This window comes from Crocodylus porosus, unplaced genomic scaffold, assembly GCF_001723895.1.
Source record: "Crocodylus porosus isolate Cpor-Errol unplaced genomic scaffold, CroPor_comp1, whole genome shotgun sequence".
Taxonomy (NCBI): Eukaryota; Metazoa; Chordata; order Crocodylia; family Crocodylidae; genus Crocodylus; species Crocodylus porosus.
In genome coordinates this window covers 70,174,879-70,198,282 of record NW_017728918.1, presented here as the reverse complement: position 1 = coordinate 70,198,282, position 23,404 = coordinate 70,174,879, and the positions used below count along the sequence as shown (strand labels likewise).

The following is a 23,404-nucleotide window of genomic DNA, read 5'->3' as shown; positions in this document are numbered from 1 at the left end:
ATGGCTGTGTGCCCAGAGCACCCTGGTGGCATACTCCAGTCCCCACGCTTCACCGCTGGCCTTAGCCTGTGGCAGACTACAGGTGCAGGCAAACTGTGGGAGGGCGAGGGAGTGCTGGGGAGCAGTCACCGTGTGCTGTGCTCAGCAACCAAGGAACCATTACCAGCTGCTGCTGTCACTGCCAAGGCAACACCGTGCACGGAGCAGGGGCCCGAGCACTGGGGCTGCCACAGATGGGCTGCGTGTGGGTGGGGTAAGGCAACACGCGAGGGACATTCTGTTCTGCCGGGCACCAGGCACCTTTGCAAAAGTGGCTTCTCTCTGGTGGCTGCAGGAGCTCGGTTGCATGGGGCTTGCTGGTGCTGAGGCAGCAGCGTGCTCTGGGGCTCCAAATGTGCTTGACATCACTGTGTGCATGAGGGTCTGCCCTGCCTCGCCTGCTCGGGATGGAAGCACAGGCTACGCAGGGAGTGGGGCTGCTGGTAGTAGCTGTGGATGAGGGGGCATGGGAATAAGGCCATCACTGCCTTCATTGAGGGTCAGAGCAGAGAGGAGGGTGTGTGTGTTTCTGATAAATGCCAAACAAACAAACAAAAGGTTTATGTCAGTAGTTTAAAATGTTGCACTCTTACTAATTATTGGTTAAGCAGTTGGCATCAGGTGATATGATTGGTTAATTATTGGCTATTGGTATTGGCTAAGGAAAATCTTTTCGGTGCACCCCTAGTGATCACAAGATATGTGTACCATGTGTTAAGAAAAAACATGTTTGCTGTATCTTTTTAAGTTGAGGGATTTTTATTCACAGATAAGTTTTCCATGTAGAATAATCCATCTACATTTATTCCTTAGACAGATGATGTAGGATGGCCACAGATGCACTGTGAATGCTGAGATCTGTTTTACAGCTAGCTTAAAGAAAGGTCATCTTGACAGAGCTCTCCAGCTAGTCACTGGGAAAACTCATTTGATGCTCTTCTTGCAACTTGTTTCCCTCAAGGCATTACAATTTCTGAAATCTGAGTGTGTCTTTCCTAGCATGCTAGGGTTTTTTCCCCCTGAAACCTAAGCTGCATTCTTAGGTTTTATTATAATCTATTCTTTAATACTGTGCTGAAAGAGAATAATCAAGGAAAAACACTGATTGGAGACTTAAGTTTTGAATGTTGGTCCAGGGCTTGCTTGCTTGCTTCCAAGTTGCTTTTAGTTTCCCTGGGAGGTTGACTTCCAGGTACTGGGAAGCAGTTTAGGGGAGTTACCAAGAAGCAGCTGGTCTTCTGAAGGTTAAAAATCAGTCTTCAGATCTTTCTTCACATCCTGTTTCTCTATAATTTAAATGTTTGGATTATTTTACTCTGCCCAGCATTCTTAACATCTGACCACTGTCCATTCTTTTGCCATTCCAAACTCGTGTCTTTTTTCCTTTTTCTTCTGCCCACCCTGGGAAACCTGACTCTCTGTGCTTATGCAACAGTTCTTAGACTGCACACATTCCTATTCTGCACAGCACAAAACCCCCTTTAAAACTGTTTCTGTTGGGATTTAAATGTCTTTCCTTTTTTTGCTTTCTCTGTCTCCTCCACCCCCTTTCCTTTGATTCAGTTGAAGAGTATTTTGACATTTCCACAGTCTAATGATGTCTGCGTTTCGTTTCAGTTTTCAAGATGGCAGAGAAGCATATGAAGAAATCTAAAAGGGTGTTATATGGTGTGCATTGCAGATATGAGTGTGCCCTCCAATAATACTTGTTTATATTATAGATCTAGCCTCCCATTCGGAGAAAAAATGTAGGTTTCTGTTTAAGTGTTTGGACAGGAGTGGACTCTGAAGAGGAACTATGAGAGAAATCAGTTTGTTCAAGATGGACTTAAACACTTCTTTATAGCGTAGTAGAACAGTGTCTTAAAGTGAGCAAAATGAGTCTTGGAAAACTTCTTTAGCTGTTGAAAAGCGTTGACAATTCCTTTGGCTCATTGATTGTTTATTTTTTAGTTTTTCTCCTCCCCATGTAGCTCTGTATTCATCTTCATTTTTTCCCTTTCCTTTTCTCTTGCTATTGTGAACCTTTTTTCTCATGAGTCTAAAGGAGAAGTACTAGCAGATGTTAGGGGCCAGAAAGTAGTCTGAACTATAGCAGTCTCAGAGTAGAACTTAATTAATAACTAATAATGGAGACTGTTGTACAAAGTAGCCGTAGCTACCAGCTTGTTTTTAACACCATGTTTCATGTAGGATAAAGCAAGTAATTTTGAGAGTCAGATCAAGATGGTATCAATTCTTGACAATAAAATAGTTTCTTTTTGATTTTTAAGACAAGCTGACACACCCCTAGATAATGCATAATCTGACATAATTTAGCAGATGCAAATAAGTAACTCTCACTTTTTTTTTTTGTTTACTTTGACAGTATTGAAGCTGCAGTGGCTACTTTTGCACAAGCCAGGCCACCAGGTATCTATAAAGGTGACTATCTGAAAGAACTGTTCCGCCGTTATGGAGATGTAGAGGACGCACCACCACCACCTGAACGACCTGAATGGTGCTTTGAAGATGAGGATGAGGATGACGAAGAGGAGGATGATGGTAAATCAGGCGGTCAGGAATCAGAACCTGGATCATCAAGTTCTTTTAGCAAAAGGAGAAAAGAACGCCTAAAACTGGTAATTTTTTTTTGTGAAATCTTAGCATTTTACTTGCTGAATTAAATTTGGTCAAGCCTTACTTGGCACTTGTTACATACTATGCACCATCATACCAGCACACTTGAAAGGAATGGACTTGTTTAGGGCTAGCATTAATATGAGTGATGAAATTTTAGCACTTTGCATACTCACTTTGATTTTAAGTTATAATACCTCTTCTGGCTATTTGTATAGACTTAAGAATAGGTTAGAAAAACACTTTTTAATAGGATAGTTTAAATAGGGATGATCCTGCCTTGAGCAGAGGATTGAACTAGTTGACATTCTGTAGTCCCTTCCAACCCTACTTTTCTATGATTCTAAGTGTTTCTGAACCAGAGATTCAGTCATACAAAATGGTAACATTTTTGCTTGATACATTTTGTTATGTGAATGAATGTTTCGTAGAGATTACATTGAGACCATTAAACTCTTACTCAAGTCTTCAGAAATGTAACTGCTGATCAATAGACGTTAATGCTTTTATTGATTTTTTTTTCTTTTTCTTTTTTTTTTGTTTTGTTTTGTTTTGTCAGCCTAGCCATGCTGTGGAAACTTGATTTTTCTTTTCAAAATTAGTGTTTAGTTTTCACAAAATATTCTTCATTTAAGAAATAATTAGTAAAGGTTTTGAGCAGTGCTTTGGCCGGCAGTACATGAATTAAAAAAGATGTAACTTTATAAGCTGGGAGCAGCTGTCGGGGGCGGTGGGGGGGAAGAGGTCACAGTAATAAGTCATACTTTTTTTTTAAAGAAATGTTGATCTATTATTGTGACTAGTTCTGATATTAGATTGGCATTGCTATTAATGTACTAGGTTTTTAAACAGGAATGTCATTTCTGTATCCTGCTGTAAAGTAGGGAAAATGGTTTTGTTGCCCTAAAAATAAGGGCTTTATTGCTGCTGAACACTGATCCTCATCAATTAGTTTTTGCCATAAAGTAAGTGAAAACGAAACTACTGGATATATAAATGTATGCAGCTGCACCTGTGTGGTGGGTATTTGAAGAGGCTTGAATGTTTGTAAGCAGTCTGAGATCCCTGCAAGAAATCTGTTGCTAAAATGTTGTTGTTACTAGTGTTGTCCATGTAGGAAAGAGGAGAAGATGGGGCCAAAAGAATACAGAATTTTGTAAATTTAGTCAATCAACTGATGTGGCAAAAGCAGCTTAAATGCTAAAAATTAATGCATAGTCAAAATGTTAGTTACCTCCAGTCCTCTTCCACTAAGCCTTAAAGATATGCAAGAGAATTTTATTTTTGGACTACAGTGGCAAGGCTGTGTTCTGCATTGCCCATGAATCAGTCAGTTTACTAAACTGGGTGTGCAGGAAGAGGTCTCTGAAGTTACAATCAGAGGATGTCCTTCCTTACTCCAACTCAGACCTCATCAGATTTGTCAAACAAGGATTAGGATATAGAAATCCTGGCTTTTCCATTTTTGCTAACTAGTTCTTTCAAAGCTGGAAAGCTAAATTATACGAATAAGCATACTAAAATAAATAAAACACAATTCAACTTAGAATTTCACAAAGGGAAGACTCATTTGGTTAATATGCGTATTCGTACAATTTAATTTTACAGCTTTGGATACATGAAGAGGAAGAGCTGGGAAATTCTATGACATGATTCTTGGTTGACAGATTGGATTGCTTCTGAAGCTCAGTAGAAAAGGATTCAGCATGTTTGTTATTGATTGTAGTAATGTAATGTACCAAGAAAGTGATTATCAGGTAATTAACTCTTGCTTATATGTCAGATATTCTTTATCATGGGGTGTTGTCCAGAATGCTGATTTTAAAAGCAGAGCTCATATCTCATACCATGATCATCACATAATTATTGTTTTTTAAAGTTTTTATTGAGATTTTTAAACTCGGTACAAAAATAAGAAATATGCATTAAATTATAGGTCGACCTGAACTATGTCGCAAAATGTAAGCAAAAAAAAAAGAGGAAGGAAGAGGGAAGGATAAAAGAAAGGATATGTGCTATGAGCAGCACTGTAGCTACTAAAACTTTCCGAAAATTCCTTCCAAATTGTACTAAACTTTTTGAAGCAGTTTAAATCTCCTAAATGTGACTCCTCAAATGCCAGTTATGCCATCTCATTATACATGACTTTGACCTTTGGCGATGTCCTGCTTTTCCAATGCAGCAATATAATCCTGCATGTTACTAATAAGGCCAACTGTAAGAATACAATTTGGGAAGGATTCTGTTTGAATTATTTAGGGGTATAGCCAGGCTCTCACACGTTTGCCAGAGGGCTCAGTGCCTTCTTCAAAACCATGTTAACTCTAGCTATAATTTCTTTTCAAAAAGAATTGATGATAAGGCGTGACCGAGATTTGCCTGCAGCACATCAAATCCCTAACATGTATCTACTGACAATATCTTTAATTTTTTAATTTGAGGGAAATCAGTGCAAATTAAAAAAAAAAAAAAAAAAAAGTCCAACAAACTCTTGTTGTATGAGACAGAGTCTTAAGATTAGTTGATGTTTGAATTGTGTGAATTGCTGATTTCTACTAGGATTCTGTTTTCTGAGTACTTATGTCTCTGTCTCTAGTCCAGTTTTAAATAGTTTGTATCTCATCTATTATATAACATTGTATACAGTCAGAGAGTGATGACAGAAAATAGGGAAGAGATGCAGAGTATTTGGAATATTTGCTATAGCTAAAACTTTGGGTCCAAACTGATTTTCTAATACTTGATACAACTGCATATATTGCCATTCAACTGTCTTCAGAAGGTCAGAATCATCACATAACTTGGTAAAGGATTGAATATGGTTCCCAACTAGAAACTGTTCTACATGCACAATACCCTTATCTATCCATCCACTTTCTCCACATCTGTTGTAGGACACGTACTTCATAAAGGAATGCCCCAGATAAAGGCCTTCCAATTTAACAAAGGATGAAACTTCAGTAAGTTTGCCCAGTTTTTCCAAACGTGTTAAGCTACAAAACTATAGACCTTGGAGAAGTAGAAAGACAGTGATAAGTAGAATTTAGGGTGGTTGATAATTAGGGACCTACCGCATTTGTGATTTCATGGATTTAACTAAATCCAGGCAATGCTCGTGAAATCCGTTGAGGAAAAAAACCTTCCAAAACAAACAGAAGTAAAAAAATACAAAACCAAAAAACCCTACTGAGCTCTGCAGCAGCTTGTCAGGGGTGGAGGGGCTGCCCACTTGAAGGGCTGCCTGCAGAATGTCTGTTGCCCCTCACCACTGATTGGCTGTGCTGGCTGCCTGTCATTTGACCCTGTACCCCTCCATCAGTTGGTGGCAAGGGGTGTGGCTGCATGATGGACAGCCCTTGCAACCAATCAGTGACGATTGCTGAGGCCATATGACAGGGAGCCCCTGTAGTGATTCAGTGGCAAGGGGTGGGGCCCCTGGGGCACCTTTGGTTTATTATGGGGGTGGGTCCCACCACACTCAACCTGTGAAATGGCTGCCTGAGCCTGTGTTCTGCCTGCCAAATCAGGGGGCAACCCCAGTGAACGGAAGGTCTCTTATTGATAATTGAAGGCAAAACATAAGCGTCTGTTCAGGAGAGTTATCAGTTACATCAGTCATTCAGTACAGAACTTGACTTGGAAGGCATTATGATATGGTTGAAGGTTTGGAAGCCACCAGTTTCAGTTGGTAATTGCATCTTTTTGGTGAAAGATGAACCCTTTTATCTTTTCTGCACAGAAATACGTTGAACATTTGGTTGATTTTTACCAAAATGAGATTGGGGGATTATAATGGGTAGGTTACATAATAGATAAATTAGGCAAGGTAAGACATTTATCTTTAAAATACCAACACGCCCTCACAAGGGTATTGCCAAATGGCTCCATTTGGTCAAAATATTACAAAAGGTTTGGCAAACAATAACAGTGATATTCTTGCATATTTTAAGACCCAAATAAGTTATGTGTTCTCATTGATATCGAAACTGCCATTTGCCGAACAGCTTTTCTGGTGCACCTTTTTACTCCAAGTAGCTCAGATTTTAGTCCAATTAATTTTTATAACCAGATTGAGTCCTAAAATGGTTGATAAATGATTAGAGAGCAGGAACTAATCCAGGAGGGCTGCTTAATGAGCTTTGGGCTGCATGGGTAGCCCTGCCGCAGGTTACCATTTTGGGACTAGAAGTCTCACCCTTAACCCCTTGCCCCCTGGAAATCCTCATTTTGGGAGGGGTGGAGGGGTTGCTGTCTTAGAACCAGAAGAAAAAACAAAAACAAATCATAGCTACAAGTCAAACACCTACTATATCATATTTTAATTTTATTACAAAAATATGTTTGTTATTTTTTGTGTTTGCATACTGTTTATAGAAGTGATTGCATAATAACTCAAGAATAAATTCTTGGTCTTGTATATTGTGGATAGGTGTGGTGGGGTGTGTGTATGGGGTGACTTCAGGGGTGGCAGTTTGTGAGGGATTGTGGCTGTGTGTGTGTGGAGCATGGGGTATGTGGGGGCAGAGTGTGGGGGTGGGGGGTGTGGGACTCCCCTCATGGCGGCAGCAGCAGTCAGGGGCACTCGGGGTGCTTGTGCCTGGCAGGATGCAGCGAGGGGCACTGCCTCTGCTGGGCAGTCTGTATTGCTGGTGCTCCTTGCACTTGCTGGGCATGGGAGGGAAGCCTCAGGTACTGGAGCCACCTGCCTTCTTCACCCCCACCCCCCCCCGGAAAGTCACCTGGGGCTTCCCTTCAGTGCCACGCAGCCCTGGTGGGAAATCCAGCTGGCTGCAGTGCCCAGGGCTTCCCTATCATGCCGTGCAAGTCCGGGGAGTGCTAGTGATACAGACTGCCTGGTGGAGTCTGCGCCTCTTCCTGCAGTGTGCAGCACTGGCCAGAGCTGCGCCCTGCCAGGCACCAGCTCCTGCACTGGGCACGAGTGCTCTGAGTGCGTCCCTGCCTGCTGCTGCTGCCACTACCTGCTGGGGCTGCGTGCTATGAGGGGAGTGTGTGTGTGGGGGGATCCTCTCACCCCCCCCCCTTACATCCACATGCTGCCCACACAAGCTCCGTGCTGCCACTGCCCCTCTGGGTGCAGACTCTGTGCTTCTGCCAGCCCCACGCTCTGCACTCCCTCCTAGCTGCAGCTCTCCCCCCACTGCTTCCCTATCTGCTGCCCAAAGTGACCTGGAGTCAGGGGAAGCCGAGCAGGTTCTTGGTGGCTGCAGCAGCCTCTCAGAAGGATTCACGACTTAAATTAAATCCTAAAATGAGGATTTTCTTTTTAATGTATCTATTGTCCTTTTTATACAGAAGCATGTAATATATGACCTCATAAGAAGGCTTTTGTAGTTTCCCAAACAATCAAAAAGGAGGAAACAGTAGGTTGATTAAGTGCCATAAAATTTTTTAAATCTTTTGTAATTAATGCTTCAAATTTATAATAATTCAACAGGGATGTAGCCAGTAATTGTTTATAGCTGTTCTATGTGGAGCAGGGTCAAAGCTCTACCTCGGCATGATCCGAGACAGCTATAGAGCCAACAGAGGCACGTGACACTGAGTCAGTTATGCTTTGAGAAATTAAAAAGTAATCAATTCTAGAATATACTGAATGAAATGGTTGGAAAAAATCCCATAATCTCTTATTGCTGGATTCAGTATTTACCACATACCTATTAAACCCACGTCTGACATACAACTTCTGGTACATTTCATGGATAGAGAGGCACAAGACCTATCAATGGCAGGGTCCAAACATTTATTGTAGTCTCCCGCAAAATAGAAAGGTATTTCCCAAATTCAGAGTGCTTTATGGAAAAAAAGGGAAAAGAATGATGAAACGTTGGATTAGGATGTATTTATGGTCCCAGAGCAGAATCTATACTTTTGACATTTGCATGGACAAATCTACCTTATGGATCATCAGTTGTGCCTATTAAATGGGGGAACAATTTTTTATGCACTAGAATAGAAACACTACATGACTGTTGTGCTCACTAGAGACTGCTAAACCCCATCCAATCATGCTATAATTTTTGAGATTCTTTTACTGACTGAAGTTTTTTGGAGCATAGCAATATCCAACACTTGTCTTTAAAGAAAATGTATGTTTTTTTCTTTTTAATAGGGTTGTTAAAGCCCTTTACATTCAAAGATCAATATTAGGGTTCACCATTCTCAGTGACTTGATCTTCCATATTCAACTTTGCTATATAGCTTGCAACTTAGCACATTTTTATGAATGCTTCTGTAGCATGTAATAACGTCATTCTCTCGTACAGTTAGAGCTCATAACATATGTTCCCAAGCACACTATTGAAAAGATCACGAGGGGGAAGAGCAAAAGAAAAAACTAATGATAAAGGACAAGAAATACTAAAAGTAAATTTAATACATGACATAGTAGGTCCACCAGGTAGGTTCGGGCAGGTATAACCCAAAACTCTCTCCAACTGTTTGCAAAAATAAAGACAAAGACATTAACAAAAATCATATGAATGCTACAGGTTAACAAGCTGTGTTCAGCCATCCAAAAAACCTTGCTTTCATTCCTTTGTGTTTTTGTACAACTTGGATTATTTCGTATATTCTCCCTTTCCAGATTTTATGAAGGTAATAACAGTTTCTGCTTCCTTAGGGTCAGAGAAATGGTAGGTTTTCCTTTAGCGAATTGTACTTCATGAGGTATCTTGCCATCCTGCATTTCAGTTGCTTGCATTTGGCCTGTAGTTTTGTTGGTTTAAACAATCCTGCTTTTTGGCCACTTCATGGGGAACTTCAAGAAACAGCATCATGCGAATGCCAGGCTCACCCTTTGTCCAAGTTCTCTAGGGGCTTTGAGCACTTTTGCTTTTTGGTAGAAAATCTCAGGAACTTGGCTATAAAGGCCCTCCTCAGTATTCCTCCCAGATCAGGCTTCCTCTGTTGAGACTTGTGGGTCCCTCTCTATTCACAAATCAGTGTTCAAGGTGAGTTTTAACATGCTCTCCCTATCTCCCCCCAAACTTGGTGGGTTTACCTTTTTTTGCACCCCTCAGGGACTTCAACAATGTGGATGTTGCATCTCCTGGATCTGCTTTGTCTTTCACTTTGTGTCTCATTCCCTGCAGCTCCTTCCTGCCAGAGCCTGTTGGCTTGGTCATTTCCACAGCCCAATCCATGCAGGCAGAAACTGTCTCCCACTCCCTGAACTCGCTTAACCAGGGTATTCAGCAAAGTCTGGATGTTCATAGCAAACCTGTGCATCTTTTCCACTGTAATTTAAATGCTCAATATGTCTTTAGCTATGCCCTGCTTCAGATAAGCCAAGTCCTGTGTTTGCCCTTTGGATCTTACCTTGGAGGCCTCCATCTTAGAAGCCAAGGAGCTCCTTTATCTTTGTGGGTTTTTTTGATGTTCCCTGACAATGGGAGAGAGTGAGAATTTTTTTTCCCCCAGTCATAAAGAAGGATCTATCATGGTCCCAAGTAGAATTGTGTAAAGGGCTGACTCATTTTAACAACCAGAAGTGGCTGAACATTTTGTAAAACAATAGTCTCTTAAACTTGCATCTGCTTCAGTCCACATTGATCCCTGGCTCTCCCATGATGACAGTAAACTAAAATAAAACATAAGTTTTTGAGTGGCGATCTGTACACCAGCTGAAAAGGATTGCTTTGTGAAAGTTTTAAGGTTTTGAACTCTGCTTGTTCTGAGAAGTGGCAGAAAAGGACCTTGCCTTTTTTGTGGCAACAGATGTGGACAGACAACACAACTTAAATGAAGCAATAGCAGGGTGGTCAAGGCACTCCATTAGGATATGGGTGCCTCAGATTAGAATTAGAATCTCTCCTCCACTTTGGTCAAGTACTTGTTGCCAATCAGGTACAGCAGGAAGTCTAACCTGGGTCTCTAGCATTACAGGCAGGACTGTGAGCACTTCTCTCCCTTTTTAAGTTTCTGTCCTACACCCAAGAATCTTGCCCAGTGAAATTTCCATTGGAACTGCTATTTTGAGTGGAAAAAATTTTTGCCACTTTTTCTGACCAGTTGGATGTGAGATGTAGGAACTGAAGTAATACATTTTGACTTGGTGAATACCAGCTGTCCTGACCATTCACAAAAATAATAATAGCAGCATTGCAGCCCCTTCACTGTTGTATTTGAAATCTGACTTCATCAAGAAGGACTATATATTTTGTTGGCATGATAAACTTACACTTCCAAATCACTTTTACAGTTAGCTTGAAATATATTGCAGCAGAGCTGTCTAATTTCTGCATGGGTGGGGGCAACGTTCTGTGTAAAGCATGTGTGGCATGGTGGTATGTGTCTCTTCCCTCCCACTTGCCCTCTGCACTATGCTGTGTGGTGAGCATCTCTGTGGTATACCATACTGTGCAGTGGGTGCTCCTCATCCCTACACATTGTCGCATTGTTGTCCATGCTGCATAGTGGGCATCCTGCTGCACTGTGCTGGTGGTCCTGTGCTGTGCAGAGTCCACAGGTCCCCTGAGCCAGCTGGGATGTATCTGGTATAGAAAACCTGCCATCCCTCCAGTATTTGGATATGAGTAGAAGATAGATTACTGTATGCTGATTAAAATTCCTTTACCTTTTAAAAGTCTTGAACTGACTGATGTGAATGCTCTGAGAAATCTGTACGGTAAACCATACAGAATGCATATAAATGCTCTTGTAATTGCAGTGAATGTAATAGCTGCACAGAAATATCCATGGTTGGTTAAAGTGGAATAATATTCAAGCAGTTGCAAAAACACAATAACATGCCACTTTTACACTGCATTAAACACCAAGTTCTGTCTTCTGTTTTTAATATTGAAAGCAGACAGCAGAAGTAAGAAGTAATTCGCTATTGCGTATTGTTAATGGCTAGACAAGATAAAATATGCAATTCAAACTAGATTTTCCATCTGATTGTGATTTTTAATTGTACATTTTCATTTTATCTCAATCTGTACTTTCTCTCAGAACCATGGTTTTAAATCCACATTTTAGGATGCACATTTTAGGCTAGCAACAACGCATTTTGTGAATAACTTGCTAAAGTAGCGGGCCTGTCCTGTGATGCTAACATTTAGTTTTCTGTAAGGAGTATGCTGTTAACTACCTTGCTGTTTGTGTACTAAACAGATATCCTTTAATACTATCAATGAGATAAAGCAAAGCATACCCACTGGTTAAAAGAAAAGAAAGAAGAAATGAAGGTGATTAAGTGACTAAAAGAAACCAGACTTTGTTTATATCAAGAAAATAGCTGATTGAAAAGTAGGAAAAAATGTTTTTTTCTGATTAAAATTTTAGTCACCAGTCCTCATACAGAGTTTTAGATGATACAGATAGGATTATAGGGATAGTGTTTGGATAATCAACTATGAAGGAGTTTTAGCAACAGTTGAACCAAGAAATTGCTGTTCTAAATCATCCTGTGGTAACATGTGAATGCCTACAATTAATTTTCACATAAAAATGCTACCTAGCAGTGCTAAAGATGCAGGGTTGGAAAGACTAGTTTTGTGTTTTGCTTTTGACTTTTTAATGCTGATATACAGGGATATTAGAGACTTGAATTAAAAAGGGTCTAAGCTAAATCTGTTCTCTGCCAGTTTGTGGCCATTGTTTCTAGTTACTCCAAGGGGTGCCCTGGTAAACAGAGTATCTCATAATCCTTGCTGTCCCTTCTCCCCCACCAGTGAATTTGTAGGTGGCCACAGGATCAAAAAAAGTAAGAGGCAATCTTGCCTTCTCTGAGGCTTGAACTCAGGACCTCCAGATTATGAGACTGATGCGCTGCCAGCTGCACAAAGAAGGCCCTGGCTTGGAAAAAAGCTGTTTAAGAAGATCTTGAATTAATGGGAGAGGCTTTTGATTTGTTGATAGGCTGATAAATGCTGTGTTATCAGCCCCCTGCTGGCTTCCCCACCTGCCAGGTTTGTAGACAGTATGAAGAAGCAGGGAGAGGGAGATTCCAGAGCTCAATTTCATCAACAGATGCATGCACTGCAACCCTTCCCTTCCCCCCTCCTCCCAGCCCTTTGCTTCAGTATGCTAGCTGTGGCTAGAGTCTGGCAATGTTCCTGCCCCTTTAGCAGGAGTGGTGAAAAGCATGGGACAGTGCAGGCAGGGTGGGGGTTTAAACACCTCCCTAATCAATGTCCTGCCAGGGCCTGGCCACTTCCCTTTCAGCTCAGCATTGTGGAATGGAAGAGAGGGCTGCTCTAATGCTCCCCAGCTTCTAGCCTGAGCCACTGCAGAAATGTTCCTGTCTTTCCTTAGTGCAGAGGGAATGTCTGTGCAGTTGCAAACCAGTTCAACCTAGGCAGTTTAGACCAACCTACAAAGATTGAATCAGTTCAGGCTCAGGCTTTTTGAATGTCTGTCCCTAGCCTTAGTAAATGCATTATGCTGGTTTTGGATTAAAAGAAAAAAAAAATATACCACTGCATTCTTATGCAACCATATGTAACATTAATTTTAAATATTTAGTTCTAAGTGCCTCCTTTTGGGAAAATTCTCCCAGTCATTATGACCTAGCCCCTTGCAAAGGGATATGATCTTTTTTTCTTTGAACACTAAGAGGGAATCCCTGGTGAATTACATTCCCCAGGCTTACCTTGCTGCAGGTGCCATGCTTTCATGGAGGGAGTGAGAAAGCATTCCCTAGTTGCAAACTCTGATCTTTTGATATAGTATTACTATTCAACCAGCCCACCGTCCCTGGGACAGTGATAAGGGCAAGATGTTTATTTGCTGCATTGTACTGTTTTTGAAATGAAAACACTGGTCTTCAGCAGTCTTTTAATCTTCTGTTCTGACAGCATTAAAGCTGTTCCCCAGTGACATTATTGGAGTAAATATTAGTAACTTCAATGGTTTGAATGAAATAGTTTGCTTCTGGGCACTGCTGCAGGAGGACAGTCGAGTAGTTCCTAACTTTTATCTACAAGTGGCAGAAATAGACTTTTAGATGTCTCTAACTGAAAACATTAAGCTCTGAATTATCCCCGCTTCTGCATTCAAACTCTACAGAAGAAATCTTTGTCCCCAGTTTTTGCCTACCACTTTTGAAGATAGCTTGACCCTTTTTACATATTTTGGATTGTAGTAGGGCCACCAAGGATTATGATGCAATGAGCTGTGTGGATTATAGAAATATTGCTTGTATTTCACAATGTGGTATAAATTGTGCCTGTATGCAGTTTTATCAGGGCTGTCCAACTGGCAGCCGGTAAGGGGTTAAGTTGCAGCTGCTGGGCTTCTGCCTAGCCATAACTTCTTCTATCACTCTTGGCACCCCCTCCCTCCTCTGGTTTCTGCATTCTATATCCACCCCAGGGGGCAGTGTGGCATGGCATGTAGTGGCACAGGGCACTCAGGGTGAGTCTGGAGCCACATAGCATGTGGAGCAGCTATAGGGGGCACCCACATTGGTGTTCAATGCAGCAGCTAGAGGAGAGCATGGGAACCATCCACATGGGATCATTGTAACAGTGTGGGGGTGGGGAACTGTATGGGCACATGCTGCAGTGTGGGGGGTTGTCCATTCAGCCTGGGGCTCTGAGTTCCCTGCCAGAGCAGCCCATGGGTGGGGTGGCCGCCCAGCCACTGAAAAATCAGGGCTGTCCAATTTCTTTCATAAATTGCATCTATAGGTAAATGTTTTAAGTTTAAACATGATGATGTATGTGGTATTATGTAAGCGTTCATAAATACATTAAAGATATGTAATGCTTACTTTTACTAATGATTACTGTGAGTTCTGTTTATGTATGGTGCTTGTGTTTAGTATATTAGTACATACTCTGTGCAGGTGGGGCTTCTGCATAGAAATTTTATAATTTTATTATTATTAATAGCATTTGTATTATAGTTATACCAAGCAGCAGTGGTTTTACATGAGAGCTAGAGAAAGAAGGAAAAGTCCTTTTCCCCCAAGAGTTCAATTATTATAAAAATGGAGAATAAAATCATAAGTCTAACATACCTGACATCAGCTTTCTGAACTGCTTTTATATGACGCATAGTAAATTTTGAATTGTATCTGTTTTTTGATTTTTAGGGTGCAGTTTTCTTGGAAGGCGTGACAGTTAAATATGTGACCCAAGTGACAACTCAACCAAAATTGGGCGAGATACAGCACAAATGTCAGCAATTCTGTGGATGGGGAGGGTATGAACAAAAGCCATTTAATATTAGAATTTTTTGTTTGAACTATATTTAAATAAATGTTGTTTTCTTAATTTTGCTGTAGACAAATATAAACTTTAAAATATTCAAAAATTCACAGGTCAAGTAAGCAACTATATATTTGGATTAACTTTTATCAGAACAATTTTGAAAAATAAATGGTAAAGTTAATGATGGAATAGCACCCAATGGCTTGCAAAGAAAAAACAGCACTTTTAAGAAACAAGATTCCAGAATTATTTTCTCATTGTTGGATTATAATTTATTAGCCATTTCTACACAAATTTTAGAATCTGGATCCATTATTTTGGCCAATGTTAATGTCTTTTTAAGCAGTGAATTAATGGACGCTAGTTTGAACTAGGGAAAATATTGTATGCTTACATTTACATCTGTCAATTCACTTCAGTACTGATTTGCTAGACCTTTTTTGTTTGGTTGGGTTTTTTTTGTTTTTTTGGGGGGGGGTTTCCTTCTTCGATCTTCTGGGAAGCTTTTGCCAGTTTTGAATTGTGTATAACATTGGTATAAATGCTACATCTAGCTGCATTTCTAGAATTTGAGTCTAGAATTTGAGCTCCCCTGTGCCACCTAATCTTCAAATACTAATACCAAGATGGGTTAAATTATCTCACCTTGAACAAATCCCTGATTAATTCAGACTGCTGGTGTTTTGCTATACTTGGAGTTTTTTATCAAAAAGCATTTGTCTCTTGTTGCAAATATGTCTTTTTAGAGAATATTAACCTTGTAGAAGCTGGTGCAATGCGACTCATGCAAGATTGATCTTGCTTGTCTTGTGTGCTAGCTTATTGTAGAACCTTACTAGACATACTGCTCCTTTTAGGTCTGGATTCCCTGGAGCACAGCCTGTTTCCATGGACAAGCAAAATATTAAAGCTTTAGAGCAGAAGCCATACAAAGTAAGCTGGAAAGCAGATGGTACTCGGTAAGTTTATATCTTTTTAAAAAAATTAAAAAAGCATAAATTGCCCTGACAGAGCAGATTCTTTGCATGGGTAGTCTTTGTGCTTCTTGGTATGTGAGTTCATGCCTGTGTGCAAAGGAGAAGTATATTTTATCAATGAAATTGAAGCTAAAAAACCAAAATGTACATTGATACAGTGTATTGGAACTTTGGTAGATGTTTGCAGTTGGATTTCTCCCAATCTATGGAGTTAGATTAAATGTTCCCTTACAGGTTCTAGCTTGTGCTCTAACTCTTCTTTTCTTTGATCTTTACAGGTTGAGTATCTAGGCTTGAATATAATAGTAACAAGTATCTTGGAATAACAATATAATATGTGGTTAGAGGTTTAAAGGAACTTAGGATCATAGGAAGGGAGCTCACAAAGTCATTTAGTCCAGCCCCCAGCTAGGGATTGAACCAGAAGCCTTTTAGATGTTCAGGTTTAAGCTCCCAGTTGAGCTACTTCAGTATCGGCTTTAAAAGGAGGGGGCGGGAAGCTAACTTCCCAGCCACAGGAATCTGCAGTATTCTAGCTGCCTGATCCGTTTTTGGAAGGAAAAAATCCCTATACAGAGACCAGTTTTTATTTATTGTTAGGAAGTTGACATTTTGTTTTTTCTTATGGTGATGTTGAGTAATGTTAAAAATCTTGCAGTTCTCTACTTCTGTTGATCCTCAAGCTTGAGTAGACCAAACAGTGATTTTTTTGATTCATTAGTGCTGCCACTTGTATCGCAATGGTGATTATTTCTTTTCACAGAATTGCAGGTAAATCCTAATAACATGTTACCAATGTTGAACTTTTATATTGGCTAACTATTGAAGCTAATTCTGTATGAAAAGGTGGAACACTGCTGAAATTAATATCTGTCAAAACAGAAGAAACTCTATAATGCAACTAATGTGAAATTGACAGAAATCTTCAGTTTAGCTGGTTATCAGTTTTCAGTTAAGTGCTTGCTCTTTATTCCGAAGTTATTGTAGTAGATTCATAGAGATCAGTAAATTTGGGGTGCATATATTTTGCTTTTTTTAAAAAATTGCACTTTTAAAACCCTAAGAGCCTCATAAAAAATCTTTGATAAACTTAACAGTCTATATTTAAAAGCTGTAAATGATAGAATTATGGACATGTGCATTATGGTGGCCTTCAGCTGCTTAAATCAGGTACTCAGCTCTGCAAGGTCTGTACCTCATTCAGTGGGCAAGATTATTACTAAAGTAGAGGTTTGCAAAAAGTGTGTAGGAAGTTTTCTTGTATTCAAGGCATTGATATGAAATCCAGAAGAACTTAGTTCCTGGGTCTTACCCAAATCATAATACAGTGTGATAATCATAATGCATGTTCACAAAAGCACCATCCTAAGGTTGCATGGGTATCTCAAGATGTTTCTTAATAATACCATATTGACTCAATTCCGTGGTGAGGTTCCCCCCCGCCACTAACATGGGGGGGGCGTGTCTCATCTTGGATTCAAGTATGAGGTGGGGGAGCAGACAGATGCTGCGGCTCCAGTTCCGACCTGGGTGCAGCTGCTTCCCCCCACTTACCCTTGCTCTGGTATCAGCAGGCTGCATCCCTGCTCTAGCCTGGGGCATGGCCTCATCTCGGCCTGGTAGCAGTGGCAGCAGCGTTTGCTACATGCCCCAGGCTGGAGCAGGATGGAGCCTGCTGACAGTGAAGCAAGGGTAAAGTGGGGGTAGAAGAGGAGGATGGGCAGGTGGGAAGGCAGGAAGAGGATGGGGGGCCCAAATGGTGGTGGGGTGATGTGGTGGCAGGGCGGGGGCCTGAGTGCAGGGGGGGCTGAGGTGGTGGCAGGGTGGAGGCAGGCAGCAATGAGCAAGTGGAGGGGGTGGCAAACTGCTGAACCCCCACCACCTGTGCCCCACCACCTCTTGGCCTCCTGCTACTGCTTTCCCTGCTGCAGTTGTACAGGAGATGAATTTTAAGATCTTCCAAAAATTAGATTCTATACATGAAGAATTATAACAAATCTATATACTGTTCATGTTTAGAGTCTAATTATTGTGGCGGGGGGTTCTTGAATTCAGAGGTGTCTTGGATTTGGGTAAATATGATATTAAGAGCAGCGAGAAGATGCTAGGTAAAAAGAAAGAAAAAGGTATATAGTTCAATATTGAAAAGGGGTGGCAGCAAAAGACTATGGGTAAGACGAATACAAGAAAAAAATCACCTAATTCCTTTTAGCTTTAGAAATTTTGAAAAAAATGTCAAAAAGCTGGTTTAACTATTTGAAGTTCAAAATGATAGGATACTGTGTGCCTGGATGCCATATAGTCACTTTAGCTTCTGCCAATCTTGTGGCTATTAGGGGAATATAATAAATGGGGTTATGGTTTCTGTCCCAAAGAGCCTAGTGGAAATAGCATTGAGGACTGTGAGTTGATATAAAAAGTGACAAATATCAGTAGAAAAATAGGAGAGCTTGTTCTGGGACAAAATTGGAAAGATAGTAGAGCTACAATAAAAAAACAAAACAAAACAATCAAGTGCTCATTGGGAAGGCAAACTGAAGATAAAATTTTTAAGTTCCAATCTCAAGTTGGGTGAGTGTGGTGAAATGGTCTAGAGTGAGTGCTTGTACATAGATGCTTTTCTGTTGTGCCTAAAATTTACAGGTAGTCATGCACAGTAATTTGGTTGTGATACAGCTGCAAATAAAAAAAAAAATGCTTTAAGGCCCTGCTGTGCATTTTTGGGACAATGGGAAATATATTAAAATCTTTGTTATCTGGTATTTAAGTAACCGGAAATTCTGTTGACTGGAATTTCTGGCCAGAGGCAGGGAGGGGGGCAGGAAGTTTGCACATAGTGGCCACCACCCTGCCCTGGCACTGCTCCATATGCAGCACCCCCCGCCTTTCTCTCTCTCTCTTATCTGATAACCCTTGCCGGTTTATTTCAGATAACCAGAATTTTTACATAACCAGCAATCCCCTTACCCCACGAATGCTGGATAACAAAAATTTTACTGTGTATTTGGAGTCATTTAGTCCAACACCGTTCAAGGCAGGATCACCCCTACCTAAATGATCCCAGACCAGTATTTGTATAACTAGCATTTAAAAAAATTCTAGTGATGGAGATGCTACAATTTCTCTAGATAACCCTCAATTGGAATGTTATTCTTAGCATCCAGTCTAAATCTCCCTTGCTTCAATTTTAAAAACATTAATTTTTCATCTATGCTTGGTGGACATAGAGAATAGTGGATTGCTATCCTCTTTGTAACACCCTTTCTGTAATTGAAGGCTGTTACCAAGCACTTCTTCAGTCATCTTCTCTCCAGACTGGATAATTCCTGTTCTTCCAAACTTTCTTTTGTGTCATGTTTTCTAGATCACTAATCATTTTTATCACTCTGAGCTGTACTCTTTCCAAACCATCCATATCTTTTTTGAAGTGTGGTGCTCAGAACTGGACACAGTATTCTCCCCCAGTGAGGCCTGACCAGTACTGAATGCAGTAGAAGAAAAGTTTTCTGTGATTTGTATGCAATATTCCTGTTAATACAGCCCATTTGCCTCTTGCTTCAATATTAGATCTCTTCTATCTCTAATAAATAACCTTTTGTCATAACTTGTTTAGAAAGATATGCCATATTGCTTATGGAATTTTCTCTTCATAATTTGGTTGTCTAGAGAAAATACCTATTTCTTGACATAGTTCAAGATGATTAGATTACTTATTGCCTCTCCTCTTTTAAAAAAAATCACTTTCGTAGAGTAAGATAAACTAAAATATTGAGCAGGCAGTTTAGGCAAGTGAGGCTAAGCTGGGATATCATTTAGGGCAGGAGTTAGCAACCATTCACTAGCAGTCAGCTGAATTAACACAGCTCAGTCCTGAAGTAGGCTGAAGATGTCAGTTGTTAGCTAATCCACCACTGGATGGGGCATTTTCTTGCAAAGCTTACTTAACAGTGGGTTAACTAAACTTCTGTGACAATATAATTTTTTGGCAAGTGTGATGAGATCTTTTCTGGCCTGCAGGCTGTAGGTTACTGACCCCTAGTTTAGAGGGTTCTTGTTTAGATTTTATTTTAATACTCTACCTCCATCTGCTTTTGTATTTTTTTCCCCTCTTACTGTAAATTTTCCTGCAACTTTGTGTTTAAATGAGAGAAGTAGAAGTTTTTTTTTCATGGGCTCTCAACTGCAATTTTGTTACCTTGAATGTAAGTGGAATCTTTCTGCATTTTGATAATTACTTCGATATTTCAGACTTTGAGTAAAGTCTAATAGCATTTGTCAGAAATAATTAAACAGCATGGAGGAAAGTTTTAAGGAATGTGCTGTACCGGTTGCTGATTTAATGAACGGTATTCCTGCTATCAATAGTTCTAAATGTTTTAACAAGTGCATTCAGTATTGGATAACTTTTTACCATTACCACAACTAAGGCTTCACCTTCCCTATATCAGGTGGAATCTGAGCTTCCTAGAAGTTTGAAAGCCTTTATACTCTTAGGAACACTATATCTCACTTGCTGTATTCTCCTGAAGGGAGATTCAAGGTGACCAGATATTGGGACCTGATTTCTTCTGCAGGGTTTCCTTTCATTGCTTTTAGTCTTTTAGAGAAGGAAAAGTCACACAAGGACAGTCTACATATTCTGCTTAAAGAGAACAAACCCACATATTCACAAGTAAAATAAATAGGCACCGATATGCATCTCTATCCATTTGCCATCCAGTATTTTGGGAAAACTAAAAAGTTCAGAATTCCTGTAGAGGTGTATGCTACAGAAACTTGTATCCAGGTTAAAAAAAATTGAGATGGTTTGCTGTTCCAGATCTGGTACTGTTACAAAAAGACTCCTTGTCTTCCTCCATTTCAACTGGACTATGTTGTCTGACACAATTAGTTCCTCTTAAAATTTTTCAGAATTGTCAACAGTAAAATTTAAGTATTATATCTTAATCTCTTACCTTTTCTTTGGTATTTCTTGCTTCAAAGTTAATTCAGGGATCCATAAGCATTCATGAAAACTTTGTTCACTCATGCCATGAGGCATTCAGATCACAATATTCCTTTTTGTGTTGTGAAAACTACTGAGAGATGATTGATATTGATGTTTGTTACATCATGGTCAATAATCTCTCAGTAGCAGGAAGAATTTAATTACTGTGACATTTCATAATATATCTTCATTTCAGTGGTGTTAGCAGTCTTTATTTTAAAAGACGTTTGGTCTTTTGAATACTACTAAGCCCATGTTGTGGGCTTAGACTTCAATATAGGGGTTAACTTCAGTCTTTAGTGTTTCAAAACAAATTGAATATACGTTCCCTACATGCTTTTTGACTGAGTTAGAGTTTACTACTTCAGCTTTAAAATAAATATTGGCATGGGGGGGGGGGGAAATAACTCTCTGCAAATAAATACCATATAGTTCTGATGATAAATTGATCTTGCTTATAAGCAGGGATCCTGGTTTTCTCTGATTTAAAAATTGCAAATTCTCTGATTAAAACCCCCAAATACGTGATTAAAAATTAAAGGCTCCCCACAGCCCCTTCCAGCGCTGCTGGTGCCCTGCACTCCCCCCTCACAGCCTCAACAGCCCTCTTGATGCCCCTCACAACAGCCCCTCAGACCCACAGACATGCAGACACAGACATTGACACCCATCCCAGCAGGTAAGTGTGTATGTGGGGAAGGGACGGGGCAGGGTGGGGGAAAGGGAAGGTGCTGGGGGGAGTAGATGGCAGGGGGAAGTGTGCTGCTGTGTACACTCCCAGGAGCAGGGCAGGGGTGCCACTTTATGGGCCACACACACACACCGGCCGGTCTGATGGGGTTCGCACACAGAGGCTGCCACTGCAACTTTGCCACTGCACACTGCACTGTCATCCCACAGCCACCCACACAGCTTTGTGGACAAATGGTGCAGGGTGCGGCAGCAGCAATGTGGTGGTAACCACTGTGTGTGGGCCACATATGTGTCACCCAGCTGGGGGGTGGAAAGTGGGGCTTGTATGCAGCAGTCACCACTGCACTGTTGCTTATGTCTTGTGACCGGATGTACAGGTGGTGGCTGTGTTTGGGGCTGGGGGAGAGGATTGCAGGCAGGCGCTGCCATTGCGAGCCATGCCCTTCGACCCTGGACCCTAGAGGTAAGTGGGGCAGGGCTGAGGAAGGGGGTTGGGGGCTGAGGGAGCAGGGGTGCAGGCAGCACACCGCAGCCAGGTGCAGGAACAGGGGGTTAGGGCATGGGTTCCTGTCTGTGGGGGGCTTTGTGGGTAAATGATGTGGGGCGCGCATGCCACATGGCCACCTGCCCAGGGGAGGGGGAGACTGGCATGCAGCCGGCTGCACAGCTCTGTGGCTAGCTCTGCAGTGGCGGCGAGGGATGGGGGGCAGAGAGGGTCTTACACTGCAGCTGCTGCCACTTACCTGTGGGGCCGTGCCAGCGGTGATGGCTGCTGCCTACAACACCTCCCTGCGCTGCTACAGAGCCGTGCCCGGAGCTGTGTGGCTGGCCACAGGGTGGCAGCAGCAGTGTGGCGGTGGCAGGGTGGCACGCAGCGATCCCCACCACCATCCTGTGCTGCAGAGTGGCCATGGCCGCCATGAAATTGTTGCTGCCACCAGGTGGCTGGCCGCACAGCTCCGAGCACGGCTCTGCAGCAGCGGCACAGGGAGGTTTTGTAGGCAGTGGCAGTCACTGCTGGCACAGGGGGCCCCTGGACTGGCAGCACCCCCAGCTCCCTCAGCCCCCAACCATCTTCCCCAGCCCTGCCCCACAGCCCTCAAGCCCCACTTACCACCATGCTCCAGGGGCGAAGGGCGAGCCTGAGCCTGGCCTTGGCTGACTCAGAGGCTCAGGCCCTGCCCTTCCCCTTCTCCCTTCCCCTCCTGGCAGGGCTGGGGTTTCCCGCCTTTTCTGCAATCAGCTCTTGCAGGCTTGTTCCACATTTTCAAATTCAGCTCATCTTATTCTACAACAGTATCATCCAGGAGCCAGAGAGGGTGAACATCAAGTAGCCACCCAGTGTATGCTGGGGAATCTTTTAGCTGGGCTCACCCAGGGTCAGTTTTAGCAGCATCACATCTGTGAACTATGAGCATGTGATAGTCTGTGTCATCCAGCCACTGTGGTCCTTCCATGCAGGAGGTGAGCCTGCTGCCCTGTTGCTACCATAATGAAGTAGATGATCCTGCAAGACACCCATAAGGACCATAATGTTTGGTTATTAAGGGTGCTACACAGGGTCATCTGTTCCCTACAGTAATGCCACATTATTCAGATTTTGGGTTGCTCCCATGTACAAGTTAAGGATGATTTATATAGTTTTTTTGTTGGGGAGAAAAGGGTTGACCTATGCTTGGATTAATATGGTATTAGCTGATACTTTATCCATTAAAAAAAATGTTTACATACTCAAGTGTGTGTGCATGTCTGGATATGATATGATGAGATATATGAGATGGGGTGCACTGATAGAGATTCTGGGGACCGATACGATAGCTGATTTTTAAGGAAGCATATCAGCTGATACTGATCCTATTTCCAATACAGCTGTGTGCAGCTGCTAAGTCCATTGTGGTGGAAGGGGAGGG

General features: G+C 41.6%; 1 protein-coding gene and 1 non-coding gene across 5 annotated transcripts in view; one reads left to right on the top strand and one right to left on the bottom strand.

The window, feature by feature from the left end:
* The window catches only part of RNGTT (RNA guanylyltransferase and 5'-phosphatase), a 375,566-nt gene that overhangs the window by 41,442 nt on the left and 310,720 nt on the right, over positions 1 to 23,404 (top strand). For all 4 annotated transcript variants that reach the window (XM_019537737.1, XM_019537735.1, XM_019537734.1 and 1 more), the window contains 3 exons: positions 2,408 to 2,660; positions 14,720 to 14,829; positions 15,695 to 15,796. In XM_019537737.1, the coding sequence (XP_019393282.1) occupies positions 2,408 to 2,660; positions 14,720 to 14,829; positions 15,695 to 15,796 (465 nt within the window). The remainder of the gene's footprint in view (positions 1 to 2,407; positions 2,661 to 14,719; positions 14,830 to 15,694; positions 15,797 to 23,404) is intronic.
* Positions 12,400 to 12,472, bottom strand: TRNAM-CAU. Its single transcript has one exon. It is a non-coding gene; the product is annotated as a tRNA-Met (tRNA).